Genomic DNA, 18,883 nt, shown 5'->3' with positions numbered 1-18,883 from the left:
TTTTTATTTTTCTACATTTATGGGTATGAATTATATATAAATGACTTACTGATGACGTCTTTAGCAAGCACATCAAGCTCTTTCTCTGAACCATCTCCAGATTCATTTACTGCTTTTACTCTGTATTTGTACTCTTTCCCTTCTACAAGGTCCTTGGCACTGTATTGCATGTTTTTAGAGCTCATCAGCTCCTTCCAATTGTCATCTCCATTCAACACTTCCAGCACATAGCTGATGATACGGCTGCCGCCATCAGTTAAAGGTTTCTTCCAGCCAATTGTGCAAGAGTCCTTTGTGACCAACAAGGTCTTAAAGTCCATAACTGGCCCTGGTTGTTCTGAAAGAGGATATATTTATTATAGGATGAATTTTAACTTCATGTACATCCTTGCCAACATAGACACGGTCATAAGTACTATAGAAGTTGCAAGTAATAATGTAAATAATTACACCTATGTAGATTTACTCACCAGAAGCTCTAACTGAATCTGCTGTTTCACATGCCTCTCCAGTACCAAGTTCATTTACTCCTGATACCCTGAAGCAATAAGATCTTCCAGGTTCCAAATCAGCAATTTTGAAGGACGTCTTGGTGCAGTTTGAGGAAACTATGGACCATGCTTTTCTTTCTGCATCACGTTTCTCCACAATGTAACTAGTTACTTCACTTCCTCCATTAATCAGGGGAGCATCCCAAAGGATGGATGCACTGTCCTTGGTGGTCTCTTTAATCATCAGGTTGACTGGTGGTCCAGGGGTATCTTAAGGGTTCAAAACCAGTTTGTTTAGTGATATTAAGCAAATTCAAATGTCCCTTGCTATACAAGAACAAATATATTCATATTTTTATATTATTATTATTATTATTATATCAATATATTCAAGCAATATTCTTAATGAATGTAATCTATACTTACCAATAACTTTGACAGTAATTGTGTACATCTTCATCCCACTGCTGCTTTCTAAACTCAGAATGTATTTGCCTGCATCATATCTAGTAACGCTCTCAACAGAGACAAGGGTGTCGTGCTCTGTGGACTTGATGATGATGCCTTGTCTGTCCTTAATGTTGGTGTTCATCTTGGCCCAGACCACCCTTGGGACTGGTCGGCCCTTTATAGTGGCTCTGAGTTTCATGCAGTCTCCGGCACGTAGCTCCAACACCTCCTTCAGCTCTGCACTAAGCTCTGCTTCAGGTGCAACTGCAAGCAAAATACAGATATTTTAGAAACTACACAGGGTGAAAATGCAGGTCTGATGTGAAAATTACAAATGTTTTTATGCACATTAAGATTAGATAGGAAGAACGTAACAGTTCACATACCGAAAATATCCTTAGCAATGTGCTTGTCTGGAACTTCGCATGTCTCACTGAAGCCAGCTTTGTTCACGGCAGACACACGCAATTGATATTCTGATTTTTCAATGAGGGACTGAACCACATAGTGTGTGTCTTGCAGATTCTTTGGCACGTTGCATCTTATCCAGTCTGTGGCATCGGTCCTCTTGCACTCCACCAGGTAGCCCAGGATGGGACTGCCGCCATCATTGGCTGGCTTTGTCCAGGTCAGACTGATAGTGCTTTGAGTGGTGTCTTTGACCACGGGGGAAACTGGTGGGCCAGGAGGATCTAGGACAACAGAATTTATGTCCAAAAATCAGGATCTGATATTTTTGTAAGTAGTTAACTAGTACATAGTTTGGAAACCTTATGGATATTGCTCGTAGGCATCTTAAGAGATATCGTTTTTTTTTTTATACTCACGGATAGGGTCATGGGCTGAAGTACCACTGGATGGGTCACTGGGTTTCCCAAGGCCAGCTATGTTGAGGGCAGTGACACGGAACTCATACTCTACTCCCTCTATGAGACCACCAACCTCCAGGGATCTCTCTAGCATAGCCTTCCTGTTAATTTTTGTCCAATTGACATCTTTAATTTCTTTCTTCTCCACCATGTATCCCAAGATGGTGGACTGTCCATCGTTATCAGGTTCCTTCCAGCTTACAGTCATGTGATCTTTAGTGACATTGGTTATGACTGGAGCTTCACATGGACCGGGCACAGCTGGAAAAAAAGGCATTAATTTTGTGAGGTAAACTCATTTGTACAATGTTGTACGCACTGCATAGAAATACACACACTGTAAACATAAATTAAAGTGTTCTTACTGAATGGATTCTTAGTAGTCACTGGTTTGGTCAAGATAGGCTCGCCAACTCCGAATGTGTTCTCTGCACGAATGCGGAACTGATACTCATGGGCTTCAATGAGTCTCTCTACAGCAATTTCCAGAACTTCACCCATGACCTTGGAGGAAACCTGAGCCCAGTTGGCTCTGCTTGTCTCACGCTTGTCAACAATGTAGTTTGTTATGGGAGAACCACCATCATTCAGAGGGGCCACCCATGTAACTTTGAGACCAGTTGCAAACACATCACTGAATGTGGCCGATGCTGGTGGACCAGGAACATCTAAAGAAGAAAATACATTTTAAGTTCATCATATTGCATGAAATTGCCAAAAATGTTAGCTTAGTTGTTAAAAATAAGGATCATACTTTGTCTTTGATCTTACCCAAAACTTTGATCTCTATATCTCCAGTCTTAGATCCACTAGCATTTTCAGCTAGAATAGTATATATTCCAGTTTGTTCTTTAGTGACTTCAGTGAGTTCCATCAGGAAGAGATGTCTCTTCTGGGTTATCTTCCTTTTTTCAGAAGATTTCAAGGAATCATCATTCTTCTTCCAGGTCACTTTGGGCATGGGCTTTCCAAACACCTCAGCCGCAAGTGTAACATTAGCGCCAGCCTTTACAGTCAGTGGTTTTTGCATGTTCACTGCAAGTTCTATCCTTGGTGGCACTGGAATGATCAGAATCAAAATATGATTTAGGACTCCGAAAGTACACTCCGTGACCAAATTCAGTAAACATACGTTTTCAGAAGCTTTCTTACCGTTCTCTGCAGAGACCAGGACAGGGTCTGTGGGGTCTGATGCTTTGCTCATGTTGACAGCTGTCTTTGCAGTAACTCTGAACTGATACTGCATATCCTCCTCCAGTCCAGTTACAGTGTACTCTTCTCTGGGGACATTCTGACTGCTGGTGTTACAGCGAACCCACTTGTCACTAGGTAGCTTCAAGGCCTCAACATAATATCCAAGGATCTTGCTTCCGCCATCGTTCTTCGGTCTGGTCCAGACCAAAGTCACAGTGTTTTTGGTGACATCAAGAATGTCTGGTTTGCCTGGTGTATCTAATGAGAAATTAAACAAATGCATATTGTAATAAACATCAGTAGAACAACATGAAAAGTAGTAAAGTATTATGAGTATACCTACCAACTGGTGTTCTTGCTGTGACAAAGTCAGTCTTCTTGCTAGGCTTGCCTTGTCCGGCACGATTTATAGCGGATACTCGGAAAGTGTACTCCAAGCCCTCAATAAGGCCAGCACAGGGATACTCAGTTGTTCTAACAACTGCGTCATTAGCTTTGACCCACAGGAGACTGTTCCTCTCCTTCCGCTCAATGTAGAAGCCGGTGATGGGACTGCCTCCATCTGACTCTGGTCTGTCCCAGGCAACAAACATGCAATCCTTGTTTGTTTTGTTGATGCGGCAATTTAGGGGCTCTCCTGGAACCTCTGTTGACAAGAAATGTGGATTGAAAGTTTTGTCACTTTGATTAGGTAATTCTGTTTCAGCCTTGTATGCTTTAATGTGTTGTGAATATTTAACCACAACGCGCTATTTTTTACAACTTAAAGACGAGGTAAATGCTAAGACATAAAATGGCAACTTCAAAACATTCAGGTAGACGGCTTGCATGTTTACCAGACCAATCGTGAGTAATAAGCACACCAGGTAAAAATGCTAAATAATGTAGTATTACCATGTCTGTAAACCTACCGAAGGGGAATTTGGCAACCATTCTGTCCGATGTGATGGGGTCAGAGATTCCAAAGCGGTTCTCGGCACGGGCACGGAATAAGTACTCCTTTCCAGGAATGAGCTTGCCCAGCCTGCAGCCGGTTTTTCCACAAGAGGAAACAGCATTGACCCAGTCACCGCGACTCAAATCACACTTCTCAACTACATAGTTGGTGATGTTGCTGCCGCCATCCTCCAGAGGTTTGTTCCAAGAAAGTGAGCAGGCATCAGAATCAATGTCGCTGATCTCAAATGGTGGCTCAGGTGGGCCAGGGATATCTGAAACAAAGCTTATTATCATTAGCACTTCTTTTACAGTAAAAGTTTGAATATTTTCCAATTATAGTCCAATTATACAAACCTCTGATGATGATTTTCAGGACCTGGTCAACTTTAGCTGAGGTGTTCTCAGCAACAAGGCTGTATTCACCACTGTCAGTTCTTGACACATCTTTGATGATGAGCACACAGAGATTCTTAGATTTATGCACGGCGAGACGACTAGATGAAACAACAGGATTGCCTCCCTTCATCCATTTGCAGACTGGTGCAGGTTTGCCAGATACTAGAGCTTCCACTCTGAGTTTAGCGCCTGCTCTTGCACTTACAACATCAGGCATGATAATCTTGGGTTCAACTGAAAACAAAAAAATAATATTATTATCACAATTTTCCAGACTCATGCTAAAAATATAGTGTAGGACAGATGATTTTTTAAAAGTTATTATAACTTACGAATCTGCTCCTTGACCTCAAATGCGTCGCGGGTTTCGGTAGGTAAACTGCATCCCATGGCATTTCTCGCTGCCACTCTGAATCTATATTTTTTGCCCTCTTTTAGTCCACTAATTGAAATGCTAAGGCCTTTAACAACAGTGTATGGTGTCCATACGTCTTCTGGCTCCTCCTCCTCCTCTTCTTCATAACGAGATGCCGGAGCAGGAGGAGCAGGCTGCTCTCCTCCCTCTCCCTCTCCCTCTACTGGCTGTGGTGGCTCCTTGGGGGGAATCACCTCCAGATAGTCAATCACATAACCATCTATCTTGGCACCTCCATCCCTCATCGGTGTCACCCATCCCACAACAGCGCTGTTCTTAGTAATTTCAAGAACATCAATCTTCTGAGGGGGGTCAGGTTTACCTGAGAAGAAATAGATCCAATTTAGATAAAGATTCAACGCAATATCAAACCAGTGGATTCTTGAGGGTCAAATGTAAATATACTTACTGACTGGATCTGAGGCCAGATATGAAGTTGGTGAGACTCTGGCTACTCCAGGTCCATATTCATTTACTGCTGTGACCCTGAAGTAATACTCTGTGCCAGAGACCAAATTGCTGATCTTCAAGGTTGTCGCTTCCACATTGCTATTGACTGTTGCCCATGTCTTGCGGTCCATTTCACGCTTTTCAACAATGTAGTGAGTGACCTCACTGCCACCGTTTACTTCAGGTGGAGACCAGGAAAGTTTGCAGGACACCATGGTGATGTCTGTGGCTTCAATACCTATTACAGGTCCTGGGGTGTCTGTTGAAAAGGATCAGGCATACATTTGTCATCTCTATGATCATGCTTAAACAGTAACAAAAAGAAAACTGCTTAAACAGTATGGTTAGCAGTCATTCTATAGCAGTGAGGTTTGACTTACCTAGCACTTTCACATTTACAAACACTGCCTTCTCTCCTGCAGTGCTCCGTAGTGTCAGAGAGTATTTGCCTGAGTCATCACGGGTACTGTCTGGGATCACTAGGAAGGTCATGGTATCAATGATATCCACATGTCCCTTCCTGACAACATTGTCAATGCCCATCCTCCTCCAAGTGACTTTGGGTGGAGGTCTGCCTCTGATGGTGGCGCACAGCCTAATGGGGCATCCAGCCCTGACAGTCAGTCCATCCTTCAGACTGGCATCCATGTCGATATCAGGGGCCTCTGTTAGCGAGAATAGGAGAAGTTGTTAAAGGTCAGCAAATATTTGGATGAATGTGATTTTGTGATGACCATGTAGCAGCATTATATAGAAATGTAGCATAATGGTTTGGCAACACAGAATTGGATGAGTTTATGTATTTTAGAATGTAACTCTCACCGAGAATATCCCTAGGTACCACAGCTCCCTCTAGATCTGCAGGAAGGCTTAGGCCAACCTGGTTTTGTGCAGAGACACGGAACTCATACTCCAGTTTTTCATCAAGACTGGTGACAGTAAATTCGGTCACAATCAGCTGGGCTGCAACGTTGCACCTCTTCCAGCCTTCATCTCCTTTGGCTCCCTTGACTCTTATCTCAACCACATATCCGATAAGTGGAACTCCACCATCAGACACAGGCTTAGTCCAGCTCAGACTGATGGAGGAGCTGGTGCTGTCAACAACCTTCAGATTGCTTGGAGGGCTTGGAGGTTCTGTAACATAAAGCAACTGAGTATAAGCATTCAACTAATGTCAACTATTGAAATTAAATATGCTAAATAAAAATGTACCGTGTTTTAATAATGTGTTAAATTGGTGATATCCTTACCAACAGCATCCTTGGCAGTAATGGCTCTAGAGGGTTTGCTTGGGTCTCCAACACCGATCTCATTTTCAGCCTTAACTCTATACTGATACTCGTGGTTGAACAACAGATTGGTGACTGTCATCCTTGTTCCAGGTATAAGGTCTTTGCTGACAGGGGTCCATCGAATGGCGTGCTCCTCCTTCTTTTCCAGAAGGTAGCCAATGATTGGCTTTCCTCCATCATTTTCAGGTGCAGCCCACTCAACGGTCATCTGGTCCCTGGATATCTTGGTGACTTCCGGTGCTTCAGGAATCCCAGGCCTACTGAACTGGGTTTTGGCCACAATCGATTCACTTTCCACGGCAGGACCTGCCCCCATCTTATTTTCTGCTCTGACTCTGAATATGTACTCATTTCCTTCAATAAGACGAGTGACTTTAGCTGAATTAGTGATTATAGCATTAGAATGAACAGACCAAACCATTCTCTTTGTTTCACACTTTTCTAAGATGTAGTTATAGATCTCACAGCCACCATCATCTTCTGGGACATCCCAGGCCAGGTGGCATCTATCTATACTGACCCCAGACACTTTCAAGTCTTTAATAGGACCAGGTCTGTCTAGCACATTGACTGTGGCATGAGCACTGCAAGTACCAGCAGCGTTGGTAGCAGTGATAACATATTTTCCACTATCAGGACGCTTAGAGTTGGTTAGCAGGAATTTGGAGAATTCCACACCAGATTCAATCTGAAGCCTTGTGCTTTTGCTGATATCTCCAATGTCTCCATCTCTAGTCCACTTGACATCAGGCTGTGGTTTTCCTTTAACTGTAGCTTCTATAGGGATGGAGTCACCAGCCTTAACAACTAGGGTGCCAATCAGTTTAATTTTGATCTCTGGCTCAACTAGCTGTTCTTTAACTAGAATTTCAGCTGTTGTCACCCAGTTGCTTTCACCTCCCTCATTCTTGGTTTGCACTCTGAACTGGTAAACTTCGTTTTCAATGCATCTATCTGCCATGAAGTAAGTCTCCTTAATGGCACCCTTATGAAGTCTCTCCCAATCATCTGCCTCCTTTGGCTTCTTCTCAACATGGTAACCAATGTTGCGGCTACCACCATCATAGTCTGGCTTCTTCCATTTGAGGAAGACAAATGTCTTGCCAATTTCACTGATGTGCAAGTTCTCTGGATCACCTGGTTTCTCAATGGGATCTACAGCCACTACGGCTGTCTTTGTCTCTATGGGAGGTCCAGTACCAATCTTGTTCTCTGCACTCACACGGAAGAAGTATTCACATCCCTCCGTAAGAGGTGCTTTCATGAGACGCTTGGTGCAGTCATTTGAGACCAAAGTCCAACCTCTTTGGCTAGCCTGACGAGACTCGATGGTGTACTGTGTAATCTCAGTGCCTCCATTATCCTCTGGGTTCTCCCATGACACCATGCCAGAGTCTTTAGTCACATAAGAGACCTTAATATTTTGGCAAGGTCCTGGTGTGTCAAGCACATTCACAATGATTGTGGCCTGGGCTTGGCCGCTGCTGTTCTTAGCCAGGATAGCATACTTTCCGTAGTCCTCTCTGACTGCTTCTGAGATTACAAGCTCAACCAGAGGGAAGTTGTTGTTCATCTCTGTGCGCTTGTCCCTGCCAAGAGCCCTGGCATCCTTGCTCCATGTGATTTCAGGGTCGGGTCTACCCTTAACTCTGGTAGTCAAATTAATACTCTGGCCTGCTCTTACTGTCAGTAGGTCACGGCAAGCTACATCAACAACGACCACTGGAGGCACCAAAATGTCCTTTGCAATGACAGACTCCTGCAGATCTCTAGGCTCACTGTCTCCTATTATGTTGGAGGCTCTGATACGGAACTTGTATTCCATACCTTCAATCAGACCAGGGGCTCTGTAGGCACCGCCCAGTATAAGGAAATCCTTGTTCATTCTATCCCACTGAGCACTAGTTGATTTCTGACACTCAACAATGTAACCCAGGATGGGACTTCCTCCATCTCTGGTAGGCTTTGTCCACACCAAGTCAACATAGGACTTACTCCAGTCCTTCACCTTGGGGTTGACTGGTGGTCCTGGCTTTGTGATTGGACGAGTGAGCTTCACTGGGTCTGACACAGGAGAGGCCACACTGACCCCAGCAACGTTCTCCGCAAAGATTCTGAACTCGTAGCTGTTGCCTTCAAACAAACCAGATGCTCTGTATCTGAGATCTAGCACGGGCGTTTTGTTTACACGAATCCACTTCCCTGTCATTTCCCTACGCTCAATGACATAGCCACTGACAGGGCTGCCACCATCAACTTCAGGCAGAGTCCATTCCACTGTCACAGCGTTTTCTGTGATGTCTGAGCATGTTGGCTGGCCTGGAGGACCAGGAGGGTCAAACATATGTTTGGCAATAGTGGGGGGACTCTCAAGTTCTGCACCAATACCAATTTTGTTTTCTGCACGGACACGCACAACATATTCACGCCCCTTTTCCAATCTGGGAATCTTGGATTTGGTGCTTGTACTTCCAGAGCTTACAACTGACCATGGCTCCCATGGCTTCTTGATATCCTTCTTCTCAACAATGTAGTTTGATAGTGGTGTGCCACCGTCATCTTTAGGTGGCCTCCAGTTAATGGCCATATGTTCTGGAGTAACCTCTGTGATGTTTACAGGACCAACAGGGGCACCTGGGACGTCCAGCACAGTGACATGAAGAGCAACAGACTTGCTTCCTGCTGGGTTGGTCACAGTGAGAATATATTCTCCAGTGTCACCTCTTATGCACACAGGAATACTGAGGCTTGTTGAGGTATCCACTGTGTCAATCTTAAACCTGCCCTCTGATACAATTTCATTTCCATCACTCAGCCACTTAGCAGTGGGAGTTGGAATTCCTTTCATTACTGCTGGCAGAACAACTTTGCTTCCAGACTTGACAATGAGGCCCTCAATAAGCTTCACATCAACTTCAATTGTTGGTGCCACTGAAAATAAAACAAGGAATTAAATGTTAGGCTTTGAGAATTGAATGTATTTTCTATAGAGAAATTGTTGTTGAGGAATCTGTCTTACATAGTTTCTCCTGACAGGTGACAGGGACAGTAGTGTCTGGACGGCTCACGCCAATGGCATTCTGGGACTTCACACGGAATCTGTATGTCTTGCCCTCCACCAGTCCAGTTACATGACAGAGAATGTTGCTGACAGTCTTGAAGTTAACCCAGTCAGTTGTTCCTTCCTCTTGGTGCTCAACAATGAACCCAGTTACCTCACTTCCTCCCGTGCGGTCTGGCCACTCCCATGCAAGCCACACTTCAGTTTTTTCAGCATCAGTGTGATGCAGATTCTTTGGTGGGCCAGGTGGATCTTAAAGTAAAAGAAAACAAATGCAATTACAGCAACAGCAACTGCATTGAGGTTAAGGGCTACCACTGTGCCTTTAATATATGAAACTTTCAAATTAATAAGAGAGGCTTACATAAAGGATCGACGGCCTTGATAGGAAGTTTGGTCTCAATGTAAGCACTTCTGCCAAACTGGTTCTCTGCTGCAACACGGAACATGTACTGAACACCCTCCATTAGATAGAGAGCCATCAGGCTCAACTTCTTTGATGAGGCACAGACCGGCACCCATTTCTCAGCTGCAACATCCCTCTTCTCCACCAGGTAGTGGGAGATGACAGCACCTCCGTCATCCTCAGGAGCCTTCCAGGTTAGGTAGGCTGACTCGCTGGTTATATCAGAGATAGTCAGATCCCTGGGAGGGCCAGGTTTATCTGTATCACAGAGGATTTGGTTAATGAAATATGATCATTTGTTTGCTGAAATGAATTACATATCTGTTCATGTTTTCAACTTTAATTGAGTCTTTTACAAAAAAATTTGACCAACCTAAAACGAGCACGACACAAGTTGCTGTCTTGGATCCAGCTGCATTTTCAACAGTTATGGTGTAGTTTCCAGAGTCAGGACGCACACTCTTGGGTATAAACATCTTACTGCCTGAGGCAGTGACTGCAATAGTGGCATGTGCTGGTGCCTCTCCATCGTTCTTCTTCCATGATACCGTAGGGGGAGGCATGCCCTTGATAACAGCACTGAGAGTGATGTCTGTTCCCAGCATGGCAAGGTGGTCACGGGACATGTTGGCGTCAAGAAGCAGCTCTGGAGCCTCTGTTGTAATATAATAACACATTATATAGTCTTTGTTAACATGATATCGAATGTTATCATGGAATGTTACCATTATAAAATGGCTTTGTTTGCATCAAATGAAATCAAGCTATAAAATGTGTCAACAAATTACCCAATCTGTCGTGCACTTTCACTGGTTGACGAACAAAGGCAGGCTCTGAGTTTCCTGCAGCATTGACGGTGAAGATTCTGAAATTGTAATCTTGACCGTCAGTCAGGCCTGTCACGACATAGTTGATGTCCGGGCAGGTCTCGGGAGTCTCGTTGGCCTTGGCCCATTCTTTTTCACCAACCTTCTGGTACTCCACAAGATAACCAAAGATTTTGCCTTTGCCGTCATGACGAGGCAACTGCCATTTCAGACTGACAGTGTCCTTGGTCTTGTCTATTGCCTCTGGCAGAACAGGTGGGCTAGGAGGAACTGTAATGAGAGGCAATTCAACGTTGTTAAATACTGTCCTATATAGTTATGGATAATGACAACTATTGTTATATTGTTATACTTTAATGACAACATTATACTGTTTTCTTTTTTACATGACTAAACACTCACCAATTGGATCTTTGGCAAGGATGGGCTTTGATGGTACACTTGGGTCACCAGTGCCAATCTCATTCTCTGCCATAACTCTAAACTCATATTCACAGCCTTCAATCAGATCCAGCACCCTGAACTGAGTGGCTGGATAGAGAGGATCTCTGGTGGCACGGGACCACCTCTTAGCAGAGGGTTCCTTCTTCTCCAGGATGTAGTTGGTGATGGGCTTGCCACCATCACGAGGCCTGCTCCACAGCACTAAAGCATTATCCTTGTAGACTTCTCTTACATTGGGCTGCTCCGGAGCCTCAGGTACTCCTATAGTAAATAAAGTTAACATCTCAAATTAGAATTGGTTGGGAGAAAAGTTACAATCATAAGGTGATCAATTACGTACTGAAGAGATCTTTGGCTCTCATCTCCGCTGAATCCAGTGGATCGCTGATGCCGTACATGTTCTCAGCACAAATTCTCATGATGTACTCTTTGCCCTCCACTAGCTTTGGCACTTTGCAAGTGGTCTTGCTGGAGGCGGATGTTACAGTCATCCACATGTCTCTGTTTACGTCTCTCTTTTCTATGATGTAGTTGGAGACTTCAGTTCCGCCACTATCCAGAGGAGGTTTCCAGGAGATCACCATGTATTCTCTGTGAACTTCGTCAAAGATCACTGGACCCACTGGAGGTGTTGGGCGATCTTGAAATGAATGTATAGTAGAATGTTATTCAGAATTTAAATAATAATTTAGAATATATGGTTGATATAATTGATTGGACATCTGATTCCATGTTCAAGAATAATGCTTACCGACAACAGTGACATTGCAAACGCCTTTTCTTGAGCCTGTGCTGTTCTCAACAAGTACACAGTATCTGCCACTGTGCTCTCTCTTAGCCTTCATGAGGCCCAAACACATGGTGTTCAAGGTGTTCTTGAACATGATGTGATTGTCTGCCTTGAGCTCTTCGTCATCTCTGAACCAGATGATAGATGGAGATGGCTTTCCTGTGTAGCGTCCCTGGAGGGCAAAACTCTCACCAACGCGAACAACGATCTTATCACGGAAGTCCAGCTCAATGGTTGGGGGCTCTGAAAAGTGAAATACAGAATCAGTGTAAGATCTTATTTATTTATTTTTACAATGGAACAATGTGCAGGTTTATACAGAAAATATGATCATACTCCTACCTAATTCATCCCTGCAGGTGATGGGTTTGGTGCAGAAGGATGGCTTGCTGGGACCGATCTCATTCACAGCCAGGACCCTAAACTCATAAGTGTCACCCTCCCTCAGTCCATCATACGTGTATCTTCTCTCCATCAGCTTCTCCTTGGTCAGCCTGGTGTACTTGTCCTTGCCGATCATGCGTGCCTCAAGGATGTACATGGTCACCTCAGCGCCGCCATCAAACTTGGGAGGTTTCCAGGTGACACTGATGTAGTCCCTGTGGACAGATGTGACCTCTATTTCCTCTGGGCGTTCCGGGACAGCTGGGGAACACAACCAGGCAATGTTATTTGAATGGTTAAAAGTTTAAATAAACAGGGGACAGGTATTGGCGAAGACAGTGATCTAGAGTAATTAATTTGTACTTACTGATAGGATCCTTAATTACGATTTCGCACGTAGTCTCAACAAATGGACCAAGTCCAATTGCATTTTCAGCTGCAACCCTGAAGAAATATGTCTTTCCGACCATGAGATTGTGGGCTGCAGCAGTGTGCCTAGTGACTGTGTAGGAGAGAGCTGTCCACGCCTTGCGTTCAGCCTCGCGTTTCTCTATGATGTAATTGGTGATGGCGGAGCCACCATCATCCTCAGGGAAGAACCAGTTCAACTTGCAAGAGTCACTGGTAAGATGCTCAGCAGTGAACGGAACACCCACGGGTCCAGGAACGTCTACGGAGGATCATCATCAGATACAGTATATTAAAAGATGACATTGGATGATGAAGATGGATTAGAAAAATATAAAAAATATATTTCAATTTTGAAATGCTCACCAAGGACATCAACAATGATGGCTTTCTTCTTTTCACCTCCGTCATTCTTAGCCGTCAGAGTGTAAACTCCCTGGTGTCTCCTTGTACATGGCTTGATGACCAGAGAGGAGCTGATGGCAGTGGTCTCAATTACAGCATCTGGTGGCAGAGCACCATCATCTCTGTTCCATGTGATTGTGGGTGCAGGCTGTCCTGATACATAGGCTATGATGCGAATCACCCCGCCAGCATGAACAACCATCCTCTCCTTTACTGAGGCATCCAGGTCAACCTCAGGAGCAACTGCAGGTAAGACAAACAGGATCATGTTAAACAAAGAATTGTTTCAATGGATTTTGTTATGATTGTTTGAATGTACTGTTTTGGTTTTGAGAGTTGTCTTACTTGTCCTGTCCTTGACCTCAATAACTTCTGGAACTTCACCGGGTTCACTCAGACCTGCAGCATTGAAAGCTACCACTCTGAACTTGTATTGTCCATTTGTCTTTAGTCCAGAAACAACAAACTTGGTGCCTCTGACTTCCTTCTCTTTGGCCTAAAATAATAACATGCAACAGAGTGTAAGTTTACAAGTCCAAGAAACAGAGGATGCCATGACATTGAACAAAGCAAAATGTCACTCACTTTAACCCATGCTTCTGTTCCCTCCTCTTTGTACTCAACGTAGTATCCCATGATTTTGGATCCACCGTCCTTCAGAGGTGGAATCCAAACCAGATCCACGGTAGACTTGGTCCAGTCTGTCACCTTGGGTGTTGGAGGTCCAGGGGGAGCTATATTGCAAGACACAAATATATTCAGCGTATAAAATGATCAAATTGCAAATTATTAATTACAAATAAATTTGACTGTAAACTTATAAATGTGACAGGGAAAAACACAGCAATGTGTCTTATAGTAAATGACAACAAAAATGATTGTAATTTGTTTTAAAGTAAATTCTTACAGATGGGGTCTCTAGCAAATATGGGATCCGTTGGTGGACTGGCAAGCCCACATCCGGCTGCATTGATGGCTGACACACGGAATAGGTATTGGGAGCCCTCAATGAGGCCGGTCACACAGTGGGAGATGCCAAGCGGCATGGGGCGGATGGGGTCACGTGTCACTCTGTTCCAGCGCTTAGAGGTTGTCTCCTTACGCTCCAGCCAATATCCAGTAATGGGACTACCACCGTCCACTTCAGGCTCTTCCCAGTTGAGTGTCATAGAGTCCATAGTAACACTGGAGAGGGTAGGCTTCTCACATTGGCCTGGAACAGCTGTAGGCAGGATACATACATGAGTCATTAACCTCAACACAACTTTTATATCCTTAGATGATTACTCAAATCGTATTAGAACATGGCGACTATGAGCTGCACTTACTGTATAGATTCCTGGCTATCTCTGGTTCACTGTCCAGAGGATCTCCAACTCCGTATTTGTTCTGAGCCATGATGCGGAACACATACTCATGTCCCTCCATTAGACCTTCCACCGTAAAGACACGTTCTTTGGGCTCATTGGTAACTGATATCCAGGTCTTTCTGTTGGCCACGCGTCGTTCAATGACATAATTTGTCACCTTGGAGCCACCGTCATCCTTAGGTGGAAGCCATGACAGGGTAATCTTTTCAGCACCAATCTCCTCGAACTTGATGGGAGCAGAGGGAGGTCCAGGTCGTCCTGAAATAAGCAAGCAAGCAATAAGTTATAAAATTGAGACTAGAACCAAGGCATAGTCATGTGATCATGTTAATAATAGAGACATTTACCTAGGACATTGAGCCTCATCTCCTTGGAAGCCTTTCCTAGACTGTTGCTGGCAGTGATGGTGTACAGACCAGTGTCTGAGCGTTTGCCCTGCTGGATCAGCAGAGTGCAGCTGTCGTCACACACAATCTTGTTGATGTGCTCATCATACTGCACCTCCACTTTGTCATCAGCCTTGTGGGGAGGAGCCTTGAACCAGGTGAGAGTGGGGAAGGGACCACCGCGGATCTTAGCCACAATGGCAATGTCCGCTCCCTGTTCAACTTCCATGAACTCACTCAGTTCAATAGAAGGTGCACCTGTGTGAGAAACAGTTCCGTTTAGGGAATGTTGTCAACTTACCATAAATTGACCTAACCTTGAATGTGGCTGGATTTTGGATGTGATCTTACGTGTTTGGTCTTGGATTAGGACTGGCCCAGCAGTAGAGGAAGGTCTGCTAGAACCGGCTTCGTTTACAGCCTTGACACGGAACTCATACTCATCGCCTTCATTCAGGTCATCCATCTTGAAAGTGGTGGAGTCAATGTCACGCCTGTTGCATTGTCTCCAGGATTCCTTTTGGGCTCCACTGGCATCCCAGCAAAGACGTTCAACAGTGTAGTGAGTGACGGGAGCACCACCATCATTCTTGGGTGCCTTCCATGTAAGGGTAGCTGTGCCCTTGGCAACATCGTTAATCTTAACACGAGTTGGAGGTTCTGGGGGATCTGAAAAAAAGACAATGTTTTACAGGTTTAAATAACAGACATGATCTTAGGCAACATGGTACGAAGTTGACATATCTGATTTATCACTTACGGATAGGGTCTGTGGCTTTGGTTCTTTGGATGGTGTCAATGTAAGGTCCCATTCCAAAGCGGTTTTCTGCCCTGACACGGAACAAGTACTCTTGTCCCTCAATAAGGTCTGGCACCACAAAGGATTGGCTGCCACATGCAGGGTTAACTTTTGTCCATGCCTTTCCTGACACAGTCTTCTTCTCAATGAAGTAGCTCTTTATCCTCTCACCACCATCATTATCTGGAGCTTTCCATGTTAGTCTACATGTGCCTCTTGTGACGTCAGTGATCTTCAGGTCTTTAGGTTGACCTGGCAAGTCTGTGAAAAAGAGTAGTACGACATATTATAGAATACGCTTTAAATTAATGTCTCTGCTATCTTGTGCTTTGTTTTGTTTATACTTACCAAGGACATTGACCCTGACTTTCATGGTCTTATTTCCAGCTACGCTTTCTGCTTTGATGATATAGCGTCCAGCATGGTTGAGTTTGCTCTCAGGAATGGTTATGACTGAGGTTGTATCAGTAGACTGGATCTAAATTCAGACATTCACAACATAATTCAGTTATTCGATCAGATTTTTGGCCATTAAAAAATTATGTATCTTAGATATGTGAATGCTCCTTACATCTGAATCTATAGGAAGGGTGTGGAGTTCATTCTTCTTCTCTGTCTCTGCTGTTCCATCAAACGTCCACGTCACTTTAGGAGTAGGACGTCCTGTGATGACTGTGGGTATCTTAATCATAGAGCCAGCCCTACAGGACAGCAGGTCATGGGCGCTGACCTCAAGAGAGATGGTTGGCTCCACTGTGAACACGCAAGAATGCCATTAATCACACTGTCCAACTGGTATTTTCTTCAGACTTTTTTCAGTCTAACAAGACATATCTTCATAAATTAATAGTTAGTTCTAGTGATATAATCTTTTTTTAATTACACATCAAATTGACTGTTGTTCTTTGTTGTATTTAAAGTCATAGTCTCAATTGACTGATGTCTTACATAGGATATCTTCAACGATGATATCATTGGTACGTGAACTGGGATCAGACTCTCCAGCTGCATTGACAGCAATGATTCTGAACTTGCACTTCTTGTTTTCTTTGAGGTCTGGAACAGTGAACTCAGTGCTAGGATGCAGCTTGTCGGCGGCATTAACTCTTCTCCAATCAGGAGCACCTTCCTCGTGGACCTCGATTATGTAGCCCTTGATAGGACTTCCTCCATTCCTCTCTGGTGGGTTCCAAGTAAGTTTGACACTGGTCTTGGTTTTGTCCTTTACCTCTGGGCAAGACGGTGGGCTCGGGGGGTCTAAAGTAGAACATTCACACTTGTGTCAATAGAAAGTAATAGCAAGAGTTGTGACAATTAGCTCTCGCTCTGTTTGCAAGGAGTACTTACTGCGTGGATCAACTGCATAGGCACACCCAGATGATTCACTAGGTGGTCCAAGTCCTGCAGCATTGCAGGCCATCACCCTAAACTGGTATTCAGCCCCTTCATTCAGACGGAGCACATTATACTCCAGACCCTTTACTGCAGGCTTGGTGACAGGAGCTCTGTTGACACGACCCCAGTACACAGCTCCTCTCTCTCTCTTTTCTAGCCAGTAGCCTGTGATGGTGGATCCACCGTTGTCTAGGGGGGGTTCCCACGTCACCAGCATGGAGGTGGAGGTGTGTCCGATAATTTTGGGGTTGCGAGGTGGACCAGGAAGACCAAATGGATCCTTAAGAACGACTTTTTCAGAATCACAACCGTCACTAATTCCAAACTTGTTCTCGGCTTTGATTCTGAACTGGTATGATCCGTAAGTGTCCAGTTTGTAGACCTAGAGGATAGAAAGACATTGTAAAATTTGCATTTTAAATACTAAATACTAGATTTATATTTGGATGTATATGGCTGTATATAAAAACAACTGATAAAACTGTACTGTTATTTGAACAAAAAATTATAAAAAGCCTTGAAATGAAAGAGAAAAAAACAATATGAAAGACTGAACATTTCACTAACCCCATATCTTCTGTCAATAACGTTGCAAGTGATCTGTTCAAAGTCAGACTTTTTCTTGCTTGCATCCCTCCTCTCAATGATGTAGTTTGTGATATCACTGCCTCCATTGTCTTCAGGGGCATCCCAAGTGAGATAGCATGATTCAGACTTGATATCAGAAACCACAATAGTATGTGGTGGAAGAGGACGATCTGTAAAAGCATTAAAAAAAACGTGTTACCATAAAAACAAAAGAAAACGTGAGCCTTTCAAGTCAATGTTACGTTTTTACATTTAATATGCATGATTGTTAGACCACTTACCTAGGATCTCCACTTTGATAGTGTGATGAGCGGTGCCATGACAGTTTGTGGCAGTCAACTTGTAGTTTCCTTTGTCTTGTCTGATAGTCTCAGGGATGCTGATCTTGGTTGTGGCTTTAGTTCTGCTCACCTCCTCTGACTCCATCAGTAGAGTCTCAGTGGGCTTCTCAATGACCACCCCATCCTTGGACCACTGAAACACTGGCATGGGAAGGCCACTAACCTCAGCAGGGATATCAATGGCCACTCCCTTCTTGACAATGATGGCATCTCTCTTGATGAATTTCAGGATTGTAATTGTTGGGGCGACTGAAATAAAAAAGAGTTTAGATCAACATTGTGCAATGCTAATTTAAAAGGCATTACCGGTATGATGAATTTGAGCTTATAAGGATATTCAAAAGAATGTCCCTCAAACCTACAAACTGTACAGTAGCTTTAGTGCAACCCATAAGGATGTTATTTACCTTCATCGTCCTGCATGTTAGCGCTGATTGGCTTTGAAGGGTCCCCTTCTCCAACCTCATTCATAGCCTTCACACGGAACTGATACATGTTGTTCTCAGTGAGGTTTTCAATGGTTGCAGTTGTGTCTGTGATGATCTGCCGGTTGGCCACGTCAAATTCAGTTCCATCATGTCTCATCTTCTCAATGTAGTAACCCCTAATGGGACTCCCTCCGTCAGTACGTGGGGGTTCCCAAGAGAGAGTGATGGTGGTCTTGGTCCTCTCTGTGTAATGCAGCTTCTCTGGGGCAGACGGTGTGCCTGAAATGATAGATTAGAATACCATGATATATTAGAATGATATATTTGAATATTTTGAATACATTTAAATTTC

General features: G+C 44.0%; 1 protein-coding gene across 1 annotated transcript in view; it reads right to left on the bottom strand.

The window, feature by feature from the left end:
• The window catches only part of ttn.1 (titin, tandem duplicate 1), a 134,321-nt gene that overhangs the window by 46,392 nt on the left and 69,046 nt on the right, over window positions 1-18,883 (bottom strand). Inside the window, exons 155-194 of the mRNA XM_047047516.1 lie at window positions 18,511-18,810; window positions 18,044-18,352; window positions 17,742-17,932; window positions 17,127-17,556; window positions 16,728-17,036; window positions 16,351-16,532; window positions 16,128-16,257; window positions 15,741-16,040; window positions 15,332-15,649; window positions 14,942-15,238; window positions 14,553-14,852; window positions 14,132-14,446; window positions 13,810-13,958; window positions 13,570-13,720; window positions 13,186-13,467; window positions 12,779-13,081; window positions 12,370-12,672; window positions 11,989-12,270; window positions 11,578-11,877; window positions 11,196-11,498; window positions 10,755-11,063; window positions 10,340-10,621; window positions 9,925-10,224; window positions 9,519-9,812; window positions 6,458-9,430; window positions 6,027-6,341; window positions 5,585-5,869; window positions 5,164-5,463; window positions 4,672-5,076; window positions 4,298-4,573; window positions 3,916-4,215; window positions 3,348-3,650; window positions 2,963-3,262; window positions 2,582-2,869; window positions 2,176-2,478; window positions 1,769-2,071; window positions 1,328-1,633; window positions 918-1,205; window positions 471-761; window positions 50-337 (exon numbers count right to left, since the gene is read on the bottom strand). Of these exons, the coding sequence (XP_046903472.1) occupies window positions 50-337; window positions 471-761; window positions 918-1,205; window positions 1,328-1,633; window positions 1,769-2,071; window positions 2,176-2,478; window positions 2,582-2,869; window positions 2,963-3,262; window positions 3,348-3,650; window positions 3,916-4,215; window positions 4,298-4,573; window positions 4,672-5,076; window positions 5,164-5,463; window positions 5,585-5,869; window positions 6,027-6,341; window positions 6,458-9,430; window positions 9,519-9,812; window positions 9,925-10,224; window positions 10,340-10,621; window positions 10,755-11,063; window positions 11,196-11,498; window positions 11,578-11,877; window positions 11,989-12,270; window positions 12,370-12,672; window positions 12,779-13,081; window positions 13,186-13,467; window positions 13,570-13,720; window positions 13,810-13,958; window positions 14,132-14,446; window positions 14,553-14,852; window positions 14,942-15,238; window positions 15,332-15,649; window positions 15,741-16,040; window positions 16,128-16,257; window positions 16,351-16,532; window positions 16,728-17,036; window positions 17,127-17,556; window positions 17,742-17,932; window positions 18,044-18,352; window positions 18,511-18,810 (14,163 nt within the window). The remainder of the gene's footprint in view (window positions 1-49; window positions 338-470; window positions 762-917; window positions 1,206-1,327; window positions 1,634-1,768; window positions 2,072-2,175; window positions 2,479-2,581; window positions 2,870-2,962; window positions 3,263-3,347; window positions 3,651-3,915; window positions 4,216-4,297; window positions 4,574-4,671; window positions 5,077-5,163; window positions 5,464-5,584; window positions 5,870-6,026; window positions 6,342-6,457; window positions 9,431-9,518; window positions 9,813-9,924; window positions 10,225-10,339; window positions 10,622-10,754; window positions 11,064-11,195; window positions 11,499-11,577; window positions 11,878-11,988; window positions 12,271-12,369; window positions 12,673-12,778; window positions 13,082-13,185; window positions 13,468-13,569; window positions 13,721-13,809; window positions 13,959-14,131; window positions 14,447-14,552; window positions 14,853-14,941; window positions 15,239-15,331; window positions 15,650-15,740; window positions 16,041-16,127; window positions 16,258-16,350; window positions 16,533-16,727; window positions 17,037-17,126; window positions 17,557-17,741; window positions 17,933-18,043; window positions 18,353-18,510; window positions 18,811-18,883) is intronic.

The sequence above is a fragment of the Hypomesus transpacificus genome, chromosome 23, assembly GCF_021917145.1.
Source record: "Hypomesus transpacificus isolate Combined female chromosome 23, fHypTra1, whole genome shotgun sequence".
NCBI lineage: Eukaryota > Metazoa > Chordata > Actinopteri > Osmeriformes > Osmeridae > Hypomesus > Hypomesus transpacificus.
Note: the sequence above shows the minus strand (reverse complement) of the source record. Positions and strands in the feature narration are given on the sequence as shown.